Raw genomic sequence first — 20,265 nt, 5'->3', positions numbered from 1 at the left:
CTTCCCTGGTGGCCCAGTGGTTAAGACTCCACGCTCCCAATGCAGTGGGCCCGGTTTCGATCCCTGGCATGGGAACTAGATCCCACATGCATGCCGCAACTAAGAGTTCACATGCCGCAACTAAGAGTTCACATTCCACAACTAAGGAACCCACCTGCCGCGACTAAGACCTGACGCAACCAAATAAAGAAACAAACAAAAAACTTTCTAATGTATTTCCTATAGTTGTCTCAGGGTGGTCAAAGTCCAAGAGCTTTTTTTTGGGGGGGAGGGGTAACTATATTTCTATATTTTATATTATAGGCATGTATTATTTTCATAATGATTTTCATCATTTTGAAATATATAATTTTAAAATTGCGAATGTTGCTTGTGAACTTTTCCCTAGTCCTAAAGAAACTGCTTTTTTTTTTTTTAAGAAACATTATTTTTTTAAAGGAGGAAAGAGAAAGAGTAGTTGTATTCTTTGCCAGGCAAAGAGGGAACACAGGAGGCTAGCGCCTTCAAAAACCGTGCCAAGAAACATTTATTTTTAAATGTGACCACTACAGGACAATATCCAGGAATACCTTCCATTTTCCCATCTCCTACATTGTCCTTTCTCTAACTTCATCACCTAAATTCCTATTCACAGCTTGTTCATTAAGGGAAATTTCTTAATTAATCCCAAATGAATAAGTTACTCTTAAAACTTTTTAACCTTGATATTTTTTTGCATAAGTCAGTCCTTAATTTACTCACACTCAAATTTTCTCTTTTCTGGGAATCAATCTATTTTAATCTACCTTTCCCCCTACCCAGTAGACTTCCAGAACATCTCATTTCTTTCCAGTTAGTATCTGCCTAGGAAATATAAACTCAACCCAAAATAAACAAGCTGCAGAGAAGTCTCCTGGAAAATATGATTTTGATGCATTCTAAAGTTGAATAGTATTCATTTTACTGCTACTATTACTTCTAATTTAACTCTCTCATACTATATATATAATTGAATTCAATTCAATTCAGTTGAATTCCCCTTTCCATTCAAAGGGAAACCAGCTCTTGTCTCTCCATTGCAACATTCAGAAATGATGGATTTCCATGACTTTGAGAGCCAACAGGGGTTAGGCAAGCTCATAAAATAACACAGTTCTATGTGGAAAGTCCTCAGAAGAAAGGAAGACCATTTAAGATGATCTGGAAGGTCCTGCATGGCTGGCCCCTTCCTCTCTCCAGCCCCTTCTTACACTGCCTTGCACTAAGCTCCCACACCAGGTAAATACCAGACATACTCCAAAGATGGAGTTTACCAGGGCTACCAGTAAAGCGTCTATTCCTCTCCCTGATACCTTCTGCCCTCTGCGGACTCCAATATCACCTCTCAAATCTCCCTTCAAGCACCACTGCCTATGGGAAGCCACCTGACTCCTTGGCCTTGGTCAAGGATCTTTACACACTCAAATATGAAACTCCTCTTTTTGGAAGTGCTGATCTCAATTTGTACTTACAGAACTATTAGTACAGAGTAACTGAGACATAAGAATGGACCACAGAAAGGTTGAAACATTGAAAATACACTAAAAACTACTGAATTGTACACCTTAAAATGGTGACATTTATGTCATGTGAATTATATCCCAATAATGATTTTTAAGTTCAAAAAATTAAAAAGAAAACTTAGGCCAATCAAAGTTAAATAGGCTTTTTGTCAAGGGACTTCATAGTATTAAAGAAGCTAATATTAAGTGACTCTAAGTTCAGGTTTACCCTGGATTGTCTAGGTTTGCCAGAATAGTCCTAGTTTATACCTGCTATCTTAGTGTCATTATTAATGGCACACCCTCTCACCCCCAAAACTGTCCCAACTTGGACAGTAAATTATATGATTACCCTAAGTACGTATAACCAATCTCCAAGAACAGGAGTTTCTCAAATATAGTTGACCATTCCTATGGCTCCTCAGAACAAACTTGAGGAAATGCTACATTAGATGGTAGAATAATACAAAGTCATGAAAATCCATTATTTCTGAACTTTCAGTTGGGGAGACTATAACCCTGATCCCCAAGAATGGATAATGTGAATTCAAAAATATATTATTAACTGAGAAATTTTTTGTAATAGTTATGCTACTGCTGCTAGTTTTCTAACAGGCAACAGTAATATAATGAATACTGTGCTTTTTAAATGAGTAATAAACTAAAGATCTGAAATCAAATAGAAATAAAATACAAGTCTTGCACACAACCCTTAAAAAAATACTGCCCAGGCACAAGTGCAATGGGCTGGGGGTGGGGGTGGGCGGGTCACATAGACTTGAGAGGGATTTTCATTGACAATAAGTGAAATAATCAACAGTGTGTTATGATCACCAAAAAAGCTGTTGTAATATCAAGTTTAATAAACAATATAGGACTTCCCTGGTGGCGCAGTGATTAAGAATCCGCCTGCCAATGCCAGGGACATGGGTTCGAGCCCTAGTCCGGGAAGATCCCACATGCTGCAGAGCAACTAAGCCCGTGCGCCACAACTACCGAGTCTGTGCTCTAGAGCCTGCATGCCACAACTGCTGAGCCCACTCACCACAACTACTGAAACCCGCGGGCCTAGAGCCCATGCTCCGCAACGAGAGAAGCCACCACAGTGAGAAGTCCGCACACTGCAATGAAAAGTAGCCCCCGCTTGCTGCAACTAGAGAAAGCCCGTGCACAGCAATGAAGACCCAACACAGCCAAAAGTAAATAAATAATAAATTTTAAAAAAATTTTAATAAATAAACAATATAGTATGCAGAACGTGAATTTCAATGTGCCTATCTTATTGATCAGACCATAGCTAAAATATCACGCTCAATTGTGAGAGTGTGTGATGGAGTAGAAAGAACACTAGCTTTGCCATTGGACAGTCTTGGAATCACATCATGGTTCCAGCACTAATAGCTCTGTGACTATAGGTAAACCACTGAAACTCTGAAACTCAGCATTCTCATCTATAAAATGGACTAATGATACTACTAGCTAGACTGCTGCCACAAGTATATGTGAGAATACCTGCAAAAGGCCTAAAAACTGCATAGGAAGAGAAAATGTTGCTGCTATTGTCAACTGTTTTGTATGACTTGTTTCTTATTCTCTTTATAATAATGTTTTCAGAATTTGTCAGAAAAAAAATTAGCAAAACACAAAATGAACATCCTTCCTCACCTGCTAGCTATACTCCCTGGCTGTACTTCCTTCACGAAAATGTCAACTTCTCCCAGATTTTGACCTCTGAAGGCCACCACACTGAATCCAAGGCCTCCAGTTGAGGGCCGTTCTATATCTATATATTCAATTTGCCGGCCCTAATGAAGGGGGATTTAAAAAAAAAAAAAAAGTCAGTGAAGTTTACATTTAACAAACACACTGTTTCTGAAGAACTGAAGTTTCTATTTTGTGAATAGCCCCAAAATAACTTCTCCTAAGTCATTTCTAGAAAACCAAATAAACTCAGCATTTCAGTAATAAATTATTTACGGAAATCCTCTCACTTGATTATTTTCAGGAGAACATAAGAGGGCACGGGCAGTGTTCTGCAACCTCAGGGAATTAGAGAGGTATTTTCACACTTCATTCACAGTATGAGATGAATTCCTAGCTGGATGAAAATTCCTGAGAAAAATGTCTTTTCCCACAGTAAATTCTAAATTACTTTGAACACGGAATTTCTCAAATTCTCTTGAAGCAAAATAAATTTTTAAACGAGGAAAATAAATTAGATTTATCAAAAATATACTAATGTTGGGCCCTAAGTCAGAAGAAGCTGCATTTTTTAGGGTTCTGTTTTTAATTCTATCATGATAAATTAATATTCCATTTTATTAGGTTAATTCAAAAGATTGCAGAAAGGCCACCATTCAAATGGGTTTACCTGTGACAAACAAGTATTTTATTACTTTGGCTAATAATTGCACTTATGACATGAAAACATCATAAATGTAATCAACTAATAAAAGCATCACATAAAAATAATTATTAGTCAAATTAAGGGTATAGAGCAGTAAGATCAAAAAAGGAATTAGGTATAGAACATTATTTAACTATTACACCTTAAACAGATTCTTTTTAACTTTCAAATTCAAGTTTCATTTTTTTGGATACTTGTTAGAAGGTATGTTGAACAAACAGAAAACTAACATCCAAAAATTCAACTGTCTATTATTTAATTTTTAATAGGTATTAAGAATAAAATGGATTACTCTTTCAAATGTTTCACTAGATTTTCCAAATTATGTTAGTTCTAACTCCCATTAATTCTTTTTTACATAAAATTTAAAATAGTTTCAAAGGAGTTACTTCACTTCTGGTAGACATATTAATTTTCCTCCTATGAGCAAAACCATAAGAATCTTTTTCCTTACAAGTGTACAGATGTGTCAGTTGGAGTCAGTGTCTTGAAAACTCTCCTCACCACACACATGGATATTTTCCTTATGTAATTTTAAACAAATAAATTTCCAACACACATATTAGAAAATAGTATCAATTCCTCCTAACAGTATAAAACCACAAGCAAACAAAACACAGATTAACACATTTTAAAGGCAAAGAGAGTGAGTGTAGGTTTCTTTTTTAACCTATAATAGAAGAAATAAAACTAAATATTCCCATGACAAGATATAACTTTACCTGAGCCATCTGTTGCATGATTGAGTTAAAATCTTCATTTCCCAACTTTGGGATCCAAGGAAATAACCCAGATACAGTCAAGTTATTAGAGGACCTATGGGCATTCCCATTAGTAATGGCACCATCCGTGAACACCAATAAACCTTTCCTAGAAAAATCAAAGTTGGCTGAACAATCTGAGGGTAGATGGCTGAGCTGTTGGAGAAAAAAAAAGAGAGAGAAAATTATCAACAGAAACCTACAGACAAAAAATATTTCTATTTATTAAATATTATTTTTGTTCATCACATGAATAATGGCATGCTAAATACATACACACGAAAGAAATAAGATACAGATACATGAACTTGTGTTTATAAGGCTATAAATTTTTTATTTAGTATTACACAAAATGTTTAATTTGTTCTCATTTCCTGCCTTCTACAATTACCTCAAGTTAATAGCATGTTCAACAGCTTATTACACTTCAGATACAGACATATTCAGTCATATAAACACGCATGTAAGACACTGAGCCCTTTTGCATTTATCTATACATTTCCATGTGGAGAGGCACAAAAGATCTGCAGGTGGTATATAACAAAAATAACTCAGTATTTATTAAATGCTTGCTATAAGCGAAGTACTATACCAAAACTCTTACGTAATATCTCATTTAATCCTTACAACAGCCCTAGGAGATATTCTTATTTCATTTTGTGAACATAAGAACTGAGGCACACAGGGATTAAGTAACTTGCCCAAGATTAGTAGCAGATGAATTTCAGAGTCACTTAAACACTAATTAAAAAAAAATTGGGGGAAAATCCAGTAATTATGGAAAAAGGAAAACGGAAGTTAATTTTTAAAATATCATTGGCTGAAACAAGTGCCAACACAATGGAACAAAGGTAACATCAAGAACAAATCTCAACAGGACTTCATAGAAAAAATCAACACCCGTAGAAACTCTACGAAAACAATGACAGGAAAAAAATCACGGGGATATTATACTTGAATGAATATGATATGATTATTTATATAACAACTGCAAACTATATAAACATAAAAGATTGTTATTATGATGAAGAGGCTGGTTAAGTCCACTCTTAGTCCAGTAACAGTGATTGATTTGTAGTGATCTTTCCCAATTTCTATTCCTACCAACAGCATTCACTGCTGTGATGTACTCATTCCATGATCAGAGAATACAGAAATCTAACCTTCAATATGGGGAGTGCTAATATTCTGGTATAAATTTTGATCTAAAGACAGAAATTCACAGTAAGACATATGTGCAGAATTTAATCCTTAGTTAGTTATACAAAAATCACTTGCTAAATATTTATGGATAGGCATTTTGGTTTATCAGCAAAAAGCATTTTTTTTCCAAATTTTAATTTTCACATAACAACTCTGCTACATTAACTTCAATTACATTTAAAATTCTGCCCAAATTTAATCTATAAGATAGCTACTATTCAAGTTCAGCTTCTAGAATAGATGATTTAAAATCAATTTGCCATCCCTGACCCCAAAAGAGAACAACCAAGAGGACAGTTAAAACTCTTAATTTACGTCACTCTAAGCCGAGGTGATATGAGTCCTGTAATTTTGAAGAAAATGTTGAGAATTCTGAAAGCATCTGACCTTTACATAAATAAGTACAAAAACCATATTCCAAAACCAAACACAAAATTTATTACCAAAATTTTTAAACTATCCATGCCAATGCTACCCACAGGTCACAAGTCCCAATACAGTCTCTTTGCTGAATTAAGAGTAGACAGGGCTTCCCTGGTGGCGCAGTGGTTGAGAGTCTGCCTGCCGATGCAAGGGACACGGGTTCGTGCCCTGGTCTGGGAAGATCCCACATGCCGCGGAGCGGCTGGGCCCGTGAGCCATGGCCGCTGAGCCTGCGCGTCCGGAGCCTGTGCCCCGCAACGGGAGAGGCCACACAGTGAGAGGCCCACACACCGCAAAAAAAAAAAAAAAAAAGGGTAGACAGTTTGCACCTATCTCTTTCTATATTTCTTTGCTGGTTTGAATATATCAATATGTAAAACCCTGATGGGTAACTTACTTGCCCCTTCAGTTGCTTGATGGACTGTTGAAGAGTGAGTATCTGGTTGAAAAGAGGGCTCTTTAGTGTCTCATAAAACATAGAGAGCTTCTCATTCTGCGAAGTGTCACCCTTCTCCTGCAATTTTATTTTCAAGCGATCAAGAACTTGCAGGACCTGCAATTTATCTTGTTTGAAGAAGGACAGTAAGAGTACAAGTTAAATCCCATCTTATATTCCATTTTTGAATAATTAATTTAGTGATAGAAGTATATATCTAGTTTACCTGTAGCAGGATTTTCAGGCATTTTGAATTATTGTCTTCAATCACTTTTAAAGAAACCTAAAGAAAAAATTTTAAATTAAAAAAAAAAGATTTACCATTAGTGTATACAAGTCTATAGCCCTATAGAAAAATTAAAGAAAACCTCAAGAACATTCTCCATCAAAAGACTTCACTCAGGGCTTCCCTGGTGCCACAGTGGTTAAGAATCCGCCTGCCAATACAGGGGACATGGGTTTGAGCCCTGATCCAGGAAGATCCCACATGCCGCGGAGCAACTAAGCCTGTACGCCACAACTACCAAGCCTATGCTCTACAGCCTGTGAGCCACAACTACTGAAGCCCATGTGCTGCAACTACTGAAGCCTGTGCGCCTAGAGCCCGTGCTCTGCAACGAGAAGCCACCGCAATGAGAAGCCCCTGCACCACAACAAAGAGTTGCCTCTGCTCACTGCAACCAGAGAAAGCCCAGGCACAGCAATGAGGACCCAATGCAGCCACCCCAAAAAAAAAAACAAAAAACTTCATTCAGGAAATTCAGATTAAAAGCCACTACACAGCCACTAAGATGGCTAAAAACCAAAACAACAGATAATACTAAGCGCTGACAAAGATGTGCAGCAACTGGAATTCTGACACGTTGCTAGTAGGAATGTAAAATGGCACAAACACTTTGAATAATTGTTTGGCAGTTTTTTGAAAGTTAAAACTACACTTACTATATGACCCAGCACTTCCACTCCTACATACTTACCCAAGAGAAATGAAAATATATACCTGCAAAAGACTTATAAAAGAATGCTCAGGGAATTCCCTGGAGCTCCAGTGGTTAGGACTCGGCACTTTCACTGCCGAGGGCCTGAGTTCAATCTCTGGTCAGGGAACTAAGATCCAGTAAGCCACAGGGTTGGCCAAAAAAACAAAAGGAACAAAAAAAACAAAAAAGAATGTTCACAGAATTTTTATTTATAAAAGCCCAAAACTAGAAAAACCCAAATATCTAATAATAGGTGAATGGATAAATCAGTTATGGTATGTAAACATAATAAAATACCCAGAGATAAAAAGGGAAAACATTACTGACACACAGAACATGGGTGAATCTCAAAAACAGTAGGCTGAGGGAAAGAAAACAGACAAAATGGATGTAAGTCGTACGATTCCACTCATATGAAGTTGAATATACAGTTATAGATTAGTTTACTTGGGCAGGGTGGAAAGGAGTTGACTGGGAAGACATTTGAGGGAGATTTTTGGGGTGATGGGAATGTTCTATGTTTTGAAAGGAGTATTGTTTACACAGATGTACACATTTGTCAAACTTCATTGAACTATATATTTTTAATTGTTTTATCATATGTAAGTTATGCTTTAATAAAGTTAATTTTTTTTTAAAAAAAGATTCTAGACTGGAAAGGAATATACAAATAAGGGATCAAGAAGATATTAGAGAGATTTGGGGAAAAAACCCTCAAACTAGTCATCTGAGAGAGTCTCCAAAAGGTAATCACCCAATATGGCATTTTCCATGGATAATTTTTTTTTAATTCTAGTGATTTGCTGAAAACTAGCCTAAAATGTAATCAAAACTCAAAAAGCTGCGACTTCCCTGGTGGCGCAGTTGTTAAGAATCCACCTGCCAATGCAGGGGACACAGGTTCAAGATCTGGTCGGGGAAGATCCCACATGCCACGTAGCAACTAAGCCCGTGCACCACAACTGCTGAGCCTGCACTTAAGCTCACGTGCCTAGAGCCCATGCTCCGCAACAAGAGAAGCCACCACAATGAGAAGCCTGCGCACCACAATGAAGAGTAGCCCCCCCCGCTCACCGCAGCTAAAGCTTGCGTGCAGCAACAAAGGCCCAACACAGCCAAAAATATATAAATAAATAAATTGATATTAAAAAACCCTCAAAAAGTTAGCAAACCCTTTGTTGTGTCAAAAATGGCACTTTCACAGTGGTCATTTTCACTAGTGGTACACTGTTATAATAAACCATCTAAGAAATATGAGCACTGTACAGTCAAAATGTTCTTACATCATCCCTGGATAGTTGCTAAACACAATCTTTATCTTCTAATTCAAGGTCATTAAGTAAGACAGCATATTAAAAACCAGTAAGGAATGCCTTTGGCGTTGATAAAAGGGTTCATGTATTCCATCAAAATATTCACGGGATTCCATGAGAACTACCAAAAGAACTGCTGAATAGAGCATCACAGAAACACTTCTGACGTGCTCAGCATCTCAATTGTGAAACCCTTAAAACTACCGATAGACAGGTAACTGTGAATAATGGAAGGGCAGTCACAATGGCACTGTCCTTTTCTGTAGCAGCACTAGCCTAAAAGGACTGACAAGAGCATTTGGGGATCATTAATACATCAGCCTCTCTAAATCAAAGAAGGTAAGCTAAAACTATGAGGTGCTATTTTTTATTGCTAGATTGGCATTTTTTTTCTAATAATAGACTGTACTCCAGATGTCACAGAAAAACAGGTTGGGGCTTCCCTGGTGGTGCACTGGTTGAGAGTCCGCCTGACAATGCAGGGGACACGGGTTCGTGCCCCGGTCCGGGAAGATCCCACATGCCGTGGAGCGGCTAGGCCCGTGAGTCATGGCTGGTGAGCCTGCTCATCTGGAGCCTGTGCTCCGCAACGGAGAGGCCACAACAGTAACAGGCTCGCATACCACAAAAAAAAAAAAAAAAAAAACAGGTGGGAATATAAATTTGCACGTTCTTTTAGGAGAGCAACTGAGCAAATACCTATCAATATATTAAATTTATATTCTCTTCTACCCAGAATATCTCTTCTGAGTGTCTCTCCTAAAGAAGTATTTGCAAAAAGGCACACAGATGTGTGTACAAGCATATTTACTGCATTGTTTTTTTTTTGTTTTTTGTTTTTTGTTTTCGGTATGCGGGCCTCTCACTGCTGTGGCCTCTCTCGTTGCGGAGCACGGCCTCCGGCTGCACAGGCCCAGCCGCTTCGCGGCATGTGGGATCTTCCCAGACCAGGGCACGAACCCGTGTCCCCTGCATCGGCAGGCGGACTCTCAACCACTGCGCCACCAGGGAAGCCCTGCATTGTTTTTAATAACAAAACTCCTGGAAAAATTCAACTATCAAACGTAATCAGCCATTAAAATAATAAAGTTGGTTGGAAAGTACGGAAACAGGAATGGGTAAGAAACGGTTAACAGCAAGCCTGTGACTCAATCCTTCAGCTGGGGATTCCCAGCTTGATACCAGACCTCCATGCAAACAAGCTAAAGGTTTTTAATAGATAACAGAGTCCTCATTTTAAAATGTCAGGAAATACCTGATCTATCTTAATTGCTTTTGTAAATAATCTGAGAACATATGGATTTATAGAGCTTGGCTGGCTGGAACATGGGAGGTAATCACAAAGACATTTTCTATTTGGGTAACTAATGGAATACAAACCTTGGGATTCCCCAAACAGAAGAGGCTTCCTTTAAGAAAATGTTTCTGTATATATTGTTCACAACTTGTCTGATAACCCAAAACAAACAAACAAAAATGTGTCCCAAGGTTGAATTTTGCTCCTGTAAACACACTAAAAATCACAGTAAAAGTCTGTTATGAATATGTTTATAAGTGACTTAACGTCAGTCTATATATAAGTAGGTATTTTAAGCATGCTGATAATATGTCCTAATATGAGAAAGTGACATTCTTTGGAAGCTGTGTCTACTGGCTGGGGGCCCCTCCGGCCAGGAATGTTGGTGCCTAGCTCCTGTGTTAGCCTCCTGCCTGTAACATTCAAGTCGTGACTAAGGTTGGTGTTGGGTAAGATCTCTCATTTACAGGAGGCTTTGGCAATTCAAACCTTTGTGTTAATACAGGGACATTATCTAATATATACAACCAAACAGGGAAGACAGCAAGTTTCAGGATATATGCATTATTTGCCCCTTTTTGCAAGGAAAAAAATACATATTTGTGTGTGCACAGGTTTCTAGATTTAGAAAGATAGTTAATTTAATAATACTGCTAACTTACAGGAAGTAGAAGTGGGGATGGGGAAATAAAAAATTAGACTTTTACTTTGTAGATACTAGTGTTGTTTAAATTTTATTTAAAAAACATGTATTGGGGCTTCCCTGGTGGCGCAGTGGTTGAGAGTCCGCCTGCCGATGCAGGGGACACGGGTTCGTGCCCCGGTCTGGGAAGATCCCACATGCCGCGGAGCGGCTGGGCCCGTGAGCCATGGCTGCTGGGCCTGCGCGTCCAGAGCCTGTGCTCCGCAACGGGAGAGGCCACAGCAGTGAGAAGCCCACGTAATGCAAAAAAAAAAAAAAAAAAAAAAAAACATGTATTATGTTTAGATCTTGAAAGGTAAAAGGGACAAAAAGATAATGGCTAAGATGGCCTAATGAGAGAGCAAGACAGATATACAGCAAGATAATGACAACACAATAGGATAATTATACTGTAAGGCACATACATACAATGGCAAAGGTGTGTACCATGTGCTCAGAGAAATTATAAAAGCAGAGTGACTCCCCTGCCTGGGGAAGTTTGGGAATGCTGGAATGAGAACACAGTAGAGACCTCTCTCGTAAAAGAAAAAGAATGGAGTATGAAAGCAGAGTGACCATTTGTCCTCATTTGCCTAAAATAGTCTCAGATTACCCAGCATCATTAATAGTGCTCCACTTCACTCTCAAAAGTGTTCTAGTTTGAATGACATATAGAGCTGCCCTAAGTTAGTGCTTCTCAAATTTTAGTGTGCATCAGAATCACCTTGAGGACTTGCTAAAACACAAATTGCAGGGCCCACTCCCAATGTTTCTGATTCTGTACATCTAAGGTGAACCCTGAGAACCTCATCTCTAACAAAGTTCCCCTATGATCCTGGTGCAGCTAGTCTAGAGACCACAATTTGAGAACGGCTGCATAAAGGTGTAAAAGCGCACGACTGTCAGTGAAACTAGTAACTAGCTCTAAATGAACTGTTATAAGGTCTCTAAAAGCAACAGAAAGGGCAAAAAAGTAATTTAGACCAGTGTTACTACAAGTGTGGACTGTGGATTGATGCTTGACCCACAAAGAGATAAGTACCAAAACTGGGAATAAGCATTTAGAAATCGTGGAATGCGGCAGAGTCATGTAGATCTATTAAATTTAGTAATACAAAACACAACTTACATTGTACTTATTTTTGTAATATCACTTTTCCAACAATTCATTTTTCTAATAATTTTACAAAAATGTCAGTCCTTGAAAGACTGAGGGAGGGGAACCATAATCTTTTACCACCGATAGTTTGAGAAACACTGGTTTAGATAGACTATTTTGAGAGGGTTCTTATAAACAATGCTAAGTAGACTGGTCTTTATCCTGTAAGCAGCAGGAAGTAATCAAAGGCTTTTAAGTAGGGAAGTATTGAGTCCAGATTTCTATTTAAAAAGGTGGGGCTTCCCTGGTGGCACAGTGGTTGAGAATCTGCCTGCTGATGCTAGGGGACACGGGTTCAAGCCCTGGTCTGGGAAGATCCCACATGCCGCGGAGCAACTAGGCCCGTGAGCCACAACTACTGAGCCTGCGCGTCTGGAGCCTGTGCTCCACAACAAGAGGGGCCACGATAGTGAGAGGCCCGCGCACAGCGATGAAGAGTGGCGTCCGCTTGCCACAACTGGAGAAAGCCCTCGCACAGAGGTGAAGACCCAACACAGCCAAAAATAATTAATTAATTAATTAAAAATGAATATCTGCTTATTGAAAAAAAAAGGAAAATGAAAATTGTTTAAAAAAATAAAAAGGTGATTCTGGTAACAGGATAGATTAGTGGTCTTCAAACATTTTTAAACACACATTCCTATCAGTAAAAATGTATGTTGACCACTCACCTTATTTTTTATAATTATAAACATTAATATATTTATATGTCATAGTGTTTTGAAACATATATAAAATAAAAACATCATGAGAGTAAGGTAAAAACTAAAAAGCAAGATTTTATTGTCATTCTCCTACTCTCCCAGTAGATTGTCCTGCACATTTTGGAAACCATGGTAGTAGATGTCTCTCGGTAAGGGTTAAGGGTTAGAAACTGGTTGGCCATCCAACCCTATGACTCATATTTAATAAAAGCTAAACTATGTCCACAAAGCAGGCCTGGAAAAGTACTACAATTTCACGGCATTGGGTAATATCTAGGGAAGGGCACTAAGGCCTTCAGAGTATATGAGGACAGAAGAAATGCACTTAACTCTATAGCTAAACATCCAGGAAGTAGCACGTACACTAAAAGGAACCTATGTTTCACTCATTTTATGGTCATAGGAAATCTTCAACCAAACAATTTTGACCTGTTTGGCCTGGCTAAGAAACTAACAGGGCTTACAGCAAGGAATTTCAAGTTTGTTTAAACATGGTAATGCTGAGTCTACCTTGTCATAGATAGGCTACCTACAATCAGTCAGAGCCTAGACATTAAAATGCCACAGTGTGCCGCTGTCCTCATAGTTGCACAGCCTCCAGAGAACCAGTAGTTTTTTATGTTCAACAGCTTCCACTCCATCATTGATCAAGAGAGTTTGTGCCATGAATTTTTCATGTCTGGTTCACTGCGGTATTTGATTGAAGGAAATTATTATAATATTGTGGCTTTTAAAAAATACCCATGCCCTTAGCCATCACCAATTAATGCAATATTTGAGAAAAGCTGATGCAAAGTTAGAAATTTAATTTGATTCAAATTTCTAGGTGGAGGAAACTTATTGAAAAGATTTATTAACCTCCTCAGTTTAAGAATGTAGGCCAATTAAGGACCCTGAGAAACACACTCTTCAGACTCCCAGAAGCACACAAAAATGTAACTCCCTAAGACATCTTATGTTTCTTTCTTGAACTGAACAAGACACCTTATACCTTGAAAATTTGGTTTAACAAGACATCTTATACTTCTATCTTAAAAAATTGAGAGAAAAGATTACTGGCAATCTGTTTGAGGAAGTACAGGTAGTCAACCTGTAACTGCAGGTGTGAATTGGGCAGATCACAATTAGACTGCATGTAACTCCTCAATGGCAATTCCCCAGAGCTCAAGGGAACTAGGGACTCTGAACAATCTAAATGCTATTAACTGTAAATGAAGTCATGATTTCAGAAGTTATTCAAAAACTGAAGTCCATGAACAACTTTAAATTTCTTTTGCTTCCTTTGGAGTGCAAAGCTCAGATTGTGTTTAGTTACCATGGCTTTGTCCTCAAAGCTCAGCATTTATGAGGTACTGATTAAATGGAACACAAACTCACCTTGCTAGAGAGTAAATGGTGGCTCTTCACTCAAACTACACATAAACACATCTGCTGTCATCCTAATGTATAGTCAAGACAGGTGTCCTGGCCTTGTGTCCCTATCAAATGGCAAGGCCTTTTCTAAACCCCTTATATGTAAAAAATACTATATTTTTGGCTACTGCCAAAACACTGTACTCCTGGAATTTTGGAAAAAGATATATATAAATTCCAAAACCATCCTGATATTTTGGGGCCATGTGCCTAAGCCATAGGCAACTTTTAAGTCCACTTAATGTTGGACATTTAGGACATCAAAGCTGAAAGACACCATGTTAAACTCAGAATCAGAACTGAAAACTGAGTCACTTCATCAGAATAACCCAATTAGCTAAATACTAATTTTTCTCATTGAACTATTCAAAGTTAACCAATGCATATCAGTTTCTGCCTGTAGCTTGGCCACTATGTATGAACAAAGTTAAACTGTTTTATGATATGCTCTTGTATTCCTGTTGGTGGCAGTTTTCTCCAATGATCAGCAAAAAATACAAATCTGGGCAATTTTCACACTTAGGGATCTCTGATGTGTAGCCAGTCACTCACTGAAAGAACCAGGCATTCATACTCCTCACTAATGATTAGTTTCCACCTCAGATATTCTGTTCAATTCTCCCCACATTGCAGACTGTGTGCCCTTAGCTTCTCTCCAGAAATAGAGTCATGCCACTTTTGGCATGCTTGTGATATTCAAAACAAACCTAACAAATTGCAAAATAGGCCAAACTATGCTTTGGACACCCTTCCCACTAATGTTCACCATTCTTCCTTCTCTTGGTCTTTTCCCAAAATCCATTTTATCTGTCACTAATTCAAGTAACTAGTTTTTTGGTGTTTACTGTGAGCATTGCAGGATCATTCTGTATAATATCTCATTTATCTTCTTAACAAATGTATAATCTCCATTTCACAAATGCATTAAACTTCTTACAATTTCAAAAAAACAAGGGGGAAAGCACTTTGAAAATGGTAATGACAGGAAGACAGTGCAACTGAGTGAAATTAATTTCACCTTGGGGGAGGGACGGTCAACGGTTAAAGACATTTTTAGCAGGTAACTACTTTAAAAATGAGAGTCAGATATTACAAATTTTCAATAGAGAGGGAATGAATGTTTGTAAACCTGACTGTCAACATCTACTTAACTCATCTTCCTCTCTATCACACTCTGCCCTGGAGCTTCAAGTTCCAGAGAATAATACGGAGAGGGACTGCCTTTCTCAAGGTAGAAGTTTTACCCAGCCCCAATTATCAAAGTCACGCCCATCAATTAAAAGCTAAAACTAAATGAAAACAGGACAGTCCCTGAAAGGCTGCAGACCTGGGCTTCAAAGCTATCTACCAACCAGACACTGTGGGCACAGCATCAAAGCAAAGAACAAGACCAGTTTGGTTTTGTTCTTTTAAGAGTAAGATCAACATTAGAGAATGCTCATTTCACAGAGATTTTACTAACTTCATTCAATCACAAGGCAGCTTCACAGATGCATGCAATCCATATAGACAGAATTCAAATCTGAAATTCTTAAAACACAGTATCTTTGTTTACAATATTATTGTTTGGCAGGTTTTTAAACTATATAAATGGTAATTATACTATATATTTATCCTTCAGCAATTTTTTTTAACTCAACTTTACATTTTTAAGATTTAGTCATGATGACATACACAGCTAATCTGTTGATGAGCATTTCCTATTGGTCACTAACACAAAAACAGGATTAGAACTAAATATCTACTTTGATAACCAACTTTTTTCCAGTTGGTTCAATAACCAATTCTCGAAATATGGGAGAATCTATAGCTTACGAGCTTTGAAATCATAGAGAGCTGGGTTCTACTCCTGTGACCAGCTCTGTGTTGTTGCGGTCAATTGTTTAAATCTCTCTATATTTTAGTTACCTCATTTATAAAATAGTTAATAAAAAATATTAAATATTTACAGTTGAAAGGACTGAATAAGATATAAAGCAGCCTGGCACACAGTGAAAATTCAATAAATGGTAGCTACTATTATCATTAATAACTCTTCTCAATCAAAATTATTTAAGATATTTGGGGGCTTCAAAAGAGCTAATAATTATTTTAGCGGAGATTTTTCCTTTGTAATCAATAGTGGTTGCTTCTCAAAAGACTGAACAACAAAAAATTTCACCAGTGCAATGAATACAAGGGAGGTGGGAGTGGGGAGGCCTATAGCTGGGAGTTTTAAAAAAAAAAAACAATTGGTTTATAAATAGAAATGTAAGGGCTTCAGTAAACTAAACCCTCTTAAGGATAAACATACACTGAGTCCTAACCCAGTGCTATTCAATAGAAATAAAATGTAAGCCACATATGTAATTTAAAATGTTTCTAGTAGCCACATGAAAAGTAAAAAGAAACAAGTAAAATTAATTTAAATAATATATTTTAATTATCCTTATATAAACTATCATTTCAATATGTAAGTGATATAAAAAATAACAAGGTATTTAGGTTTTTACACTAAATCTTCAAAATTTGATGTGTATTTACATTTACAGCACATCTCAATCCCAACTAGCCCTATTTCAAATGCCTAATCACACGGGCAACTGGCTAACCATGTTGACAGTGCAGTTTTAACCTAGGCCTTTTCAGAAAGAGCCCTGTACAGTGTTTTTAGCAAAGACTTCTGTTTATCAGCTAATGTAGCCTCTATGCCTTTTATCAAAGTAACTATCAGTATGAGACCATTCCCAAATCTGAGTTCTTCCCAATAAAAACAGCAAAGCTCCTTAGTTTTATCAGAATTAAACACCTCAGTGAACGAGCAAAAAGTGGGCGAAGAGTGGCTTACAGTTTACAAGGCTCATCCTTGAACATTATTTCATTTCGACTTCCCCAAACTCAGTGAGGTGGATCATTTACAAATGGGAAAACAGAAGCAGAGTCAAGTAACTTGCCAAGAGTTACACAGTAGGTGGACCCAACCCCATGTCTCCAAACTCCACAGGCTACACAGTTATACAAATGCAAAAAATAAGCAGGCTTTCCATCTTCTCTCTCCATTTGCACCAGAGCCTAGAATGAATACTTTGAAAAAAGGCATCCAAGTCTACTAAAAAACATCAGAGTACGGGAAAAAAAAACAAAACAGAGCAATGGTCAAGCGATCCCAAAAATTAAGGTGGAATAGTCCTGTTTCTCAAAATTTTACTCTACTACCAAGGGGAGCAAAATCTTAAATAAACAAATTAAACCCCCCTTTAGTTTCCCCAAACTAATGTATTTTTGTTAAAGTTTAACAAAGCAAGGAAATTCAGACTACTTGGTTGTTTAGTTTAAGGATAATTATTAAGTGCTTTTAAATAAAAATGCAATTACAAGGATTACTGAATGCTGAGCCTCTGTCTCAATCACAAGGTTCTAAAAGTGAACTCATCATGGGAAAATATACAGGTTTTTCTTTTTAAGAATACTAACTGAAAGGCAAGATACCATAATTTTATCAGTGATTATTTTCAATGGTAGGTGGGTCTGGGTGTGCTTTTAGTTCCTTTTCTGGAAATTCTCTCCAATTTTTCTACAATGAATATGTTAGTTTTATAGTTATAAAAAATATGAATACATGACTTGAACTTATTAAAGCATCTTTAAACACAAATGAGGGATTAATACAATTTACCTTCAACCTTAAACACAACTATTATTGATATACCAAGCTCACCTTAGGTGACCGTTAATAGGACCTCAATTAGCAAAGGGCAAATGCCTTCAGAACTCAGTTTACAAATTCTATGTGTAAAGTACCTTCCAGCTCCGTTATTTATTAACTTTCTAATTATTTTAAATTTTGAACTCTCCTTATAAAGGTTGTTAGGGGCGTAGAAACGTCAAGCTCATTTTAGCTAAAAGCCCCGACCTCACCTTTTTCTGATGCTGCAAAATGAACCAATTTGAGTTTTTACCTCCATTCCTCCCTAGCTTTACTTTTAAAAAGTTATGCGCAAATGAACTGGCAACCAATAGGAGGTTAGACGGCCTAGAAGTAGTATTACCATCCTGGGCGTAACAGATTTTTCTTCTAAGTCTCCAGAAGCCTTCTTCGTTCTTTTAAGAAACACTTGTTTATTGCACACCTACCCATGGCCAGACTCTCAGTGCAGTTGAGAAGCAGCCTAGGGAAATAAGGTCCTTAAAGGCCACCCTCTCAATCGCGCAAACCAGTAAACAACTAATTCGAATCCAAAGTGGTAAGAGCCATCTGGAGATAATGTCAAACTGCCAAGAGAACACTCCAGGGGGAGATTAATTCGGCCTGCTAGGTGTCCCAGGAGGGCTGAGGCGCTTTGGAGGGGGTGGGGGGAAAGGATTTGAAAACGCTTTCCTGAGCTTGACATAAAGCAGGAATCCAGCGATTTCCCCAAAGCCTGGAGCCAGAGCACTCTCCGCCTGGTCCTCCCCATCTATAAAGTGAGGCTAGCAGAGCCCAGGCCTGATCGTCGGCCTGGGAACTCATCTACGTGACCACCAGGCTCCCAGATGGGGTTGGGGCCAAGTGGCCCCTCAGCTGGGATCTGAGTAACCCCTCCTCCGGGACCCCGAACAGGCCACCACCTGTTCACTCCTTTCACCGTCACCAGTTGGGGAAAGACTCCGCCCAGCTCTGGGGGCGAAGCACAGGCACCCACTTGGGTGCAAAGTTTGATCCCGGCCACTCCCGGTACAGACCCGGGCCGAGATTTGAGTGCCGCCAGGGCCTGCCGGGGAGGGGCGGCTCCGTGGCCCGCGGCCTCCGGCAAGCCCTGCACCGAGGGGCGGGGACCACGGCGGGGTCACCGGGCCCGACGCAGACGAACGGTGCCCCGCACCCTCCGCGGGCCCGGCCGAGCGCCCGGCGGCGTCCAGGGTCTCCCGTGCCCACTCCTGACGGAGGGCGGGCGGAGAGCGCGCCGGGGCAGCGGCGGAGGCTCCAGACGCGGGGCGAGGGGTCCCCGCCGCGTAGCGCACGCCCGCACGCCCGGCCCCCTGCTTTACCTGGTCCGGCGGCGGCGCCGGTGGGAGCCCGGAGCGGGCGGGCGGACTCGGCGTCAGCCCTCCCTTACCTGGGCGGAAGTGAGAGGCCCAGGAGGACCGCGCCTCACCTGGCAGGCCCTCCCCTCCCTCCTACCCTCTCCGCCGGGGCGGGGCGCCGAGGTGGCGTGGGAGGGGCGGGCGGGGGAGCCTGGGGCCGCGGGAGGCCGACTCGGGGCGGGGAACGCGGGGGCGGTGGGCTTCTCTACTTTCTGCAGGTAAAGTTCTACTGGGCGAGGGAGGGTTAAAGAGGCAGAAAAAGGTGGGATCTGAGGGCCAAATGGGCAGACGAAAAGCCAAGTGGTGGGGAGATCCGGCTGGACAGGTGTAGGATGGCTGGGCTGAGAGGAGACCTGAAATCATGGAAGTTAAAGGAGGACATTGATGAAAGGATTTCGTCAAATCTGCTTGGTCCCTCTTTGTCCCTTACCTTTCCCGTTCTGTCATCCCTCCTTGTGTCGTCTTCATCCGCTGACCCCATATTAAATTCTAAGTATAACTGGAGGTTATTTTTTGCTCATTTAGTTGAGGAAAGGAAAGAAACCAATCTAGCAGTATTTGCATGCGATATGCCGGGCGCTAGCTTATATACATTACCTCATTTGCCCTGTGAAAAAACCGATGAAGAAACTGCGCACCTACGGGTTAAGTAATTTGCCCAAAATTTGGGACCCAGATGGGATCTTCTGACTATAAGTCCAGTGTTGACTTCCCTATATGTTTTAACATTTTTGTTCTTGATATCATAGCTTGACTTTGAGAAAGATTGTGTAGAACCTACAAAAGCTTTATTAGACTCTCTCTAATGTAACTAACTAGAATTTTGATGATAGGCGTTTTATTTTGTCTAATACAGTCCACACATTAACGGTAAACAGAATCAATCTTCAGATATGTGTTCATTAAATAAATCTAGTATTTGTT

The 20,265-nt window shown here is 39.3% G+C and overlaps 1 protein-coding gene across 1 annotated transcript in view; it reads right to left on the bottom strand.

Annotated features, from left to right (window-relative positions):
- PATJ (PATJ crumbs cell polarity complex component) overlaps positions 1-19,369 on the bottom strand; it is a gene marked incomplete at its 3' end in the record, with an annotated part of 366,093 nt that extends 346,724 nt beyond the window's left edge. Inside the window, exons 1-5 of the mRNA XM_079698741.1 lie at positions 19,306-19,369; positions 6,977-7,033; positions 6,712-6,878; positions 4,650-4,844; positions 3,186-3,325 (exon numbers count right to left, since the gene is read on the bottom strand). Coding sequence (XP_079554867.1) covers positions 3,186-3,325; positions 4,650-4,844; positions 6,712-6,878; positions 6,977-6,998 — 524 coding nt within the window. The 5' untranslated portion in view covers positions 6,999-7,033; positions 19,306-19,369. The remainder of the gene's footprint in view (positions 1-3,185; positions 3,326-4,649; positions 4,845-6,711; positions 6,879-6,976; positions 7,034-19,305) is intronic.
- Between the last annotated feature and the right edge of the window lie 896 nt (positions 19,370-20,265).

This window comes from Hyperoodon ampullatus (genome assembly GCF_949752795.1).
Source record: "Hyperoodon ampullatus genome assembly, chromosome: 2".
Lineage (NCBI taxonomy): Eukaryota > Metazoa > Chordata > Mammalia > Artiodactyla > Ziphiidae > Hyperoodon > Hyperoodon ampullatus.
The sequence above is the reverse complement of the archived record's forward strand: the minus strand, read 5'-3'. Positions and strand labels throughout refer to the sequence as shown.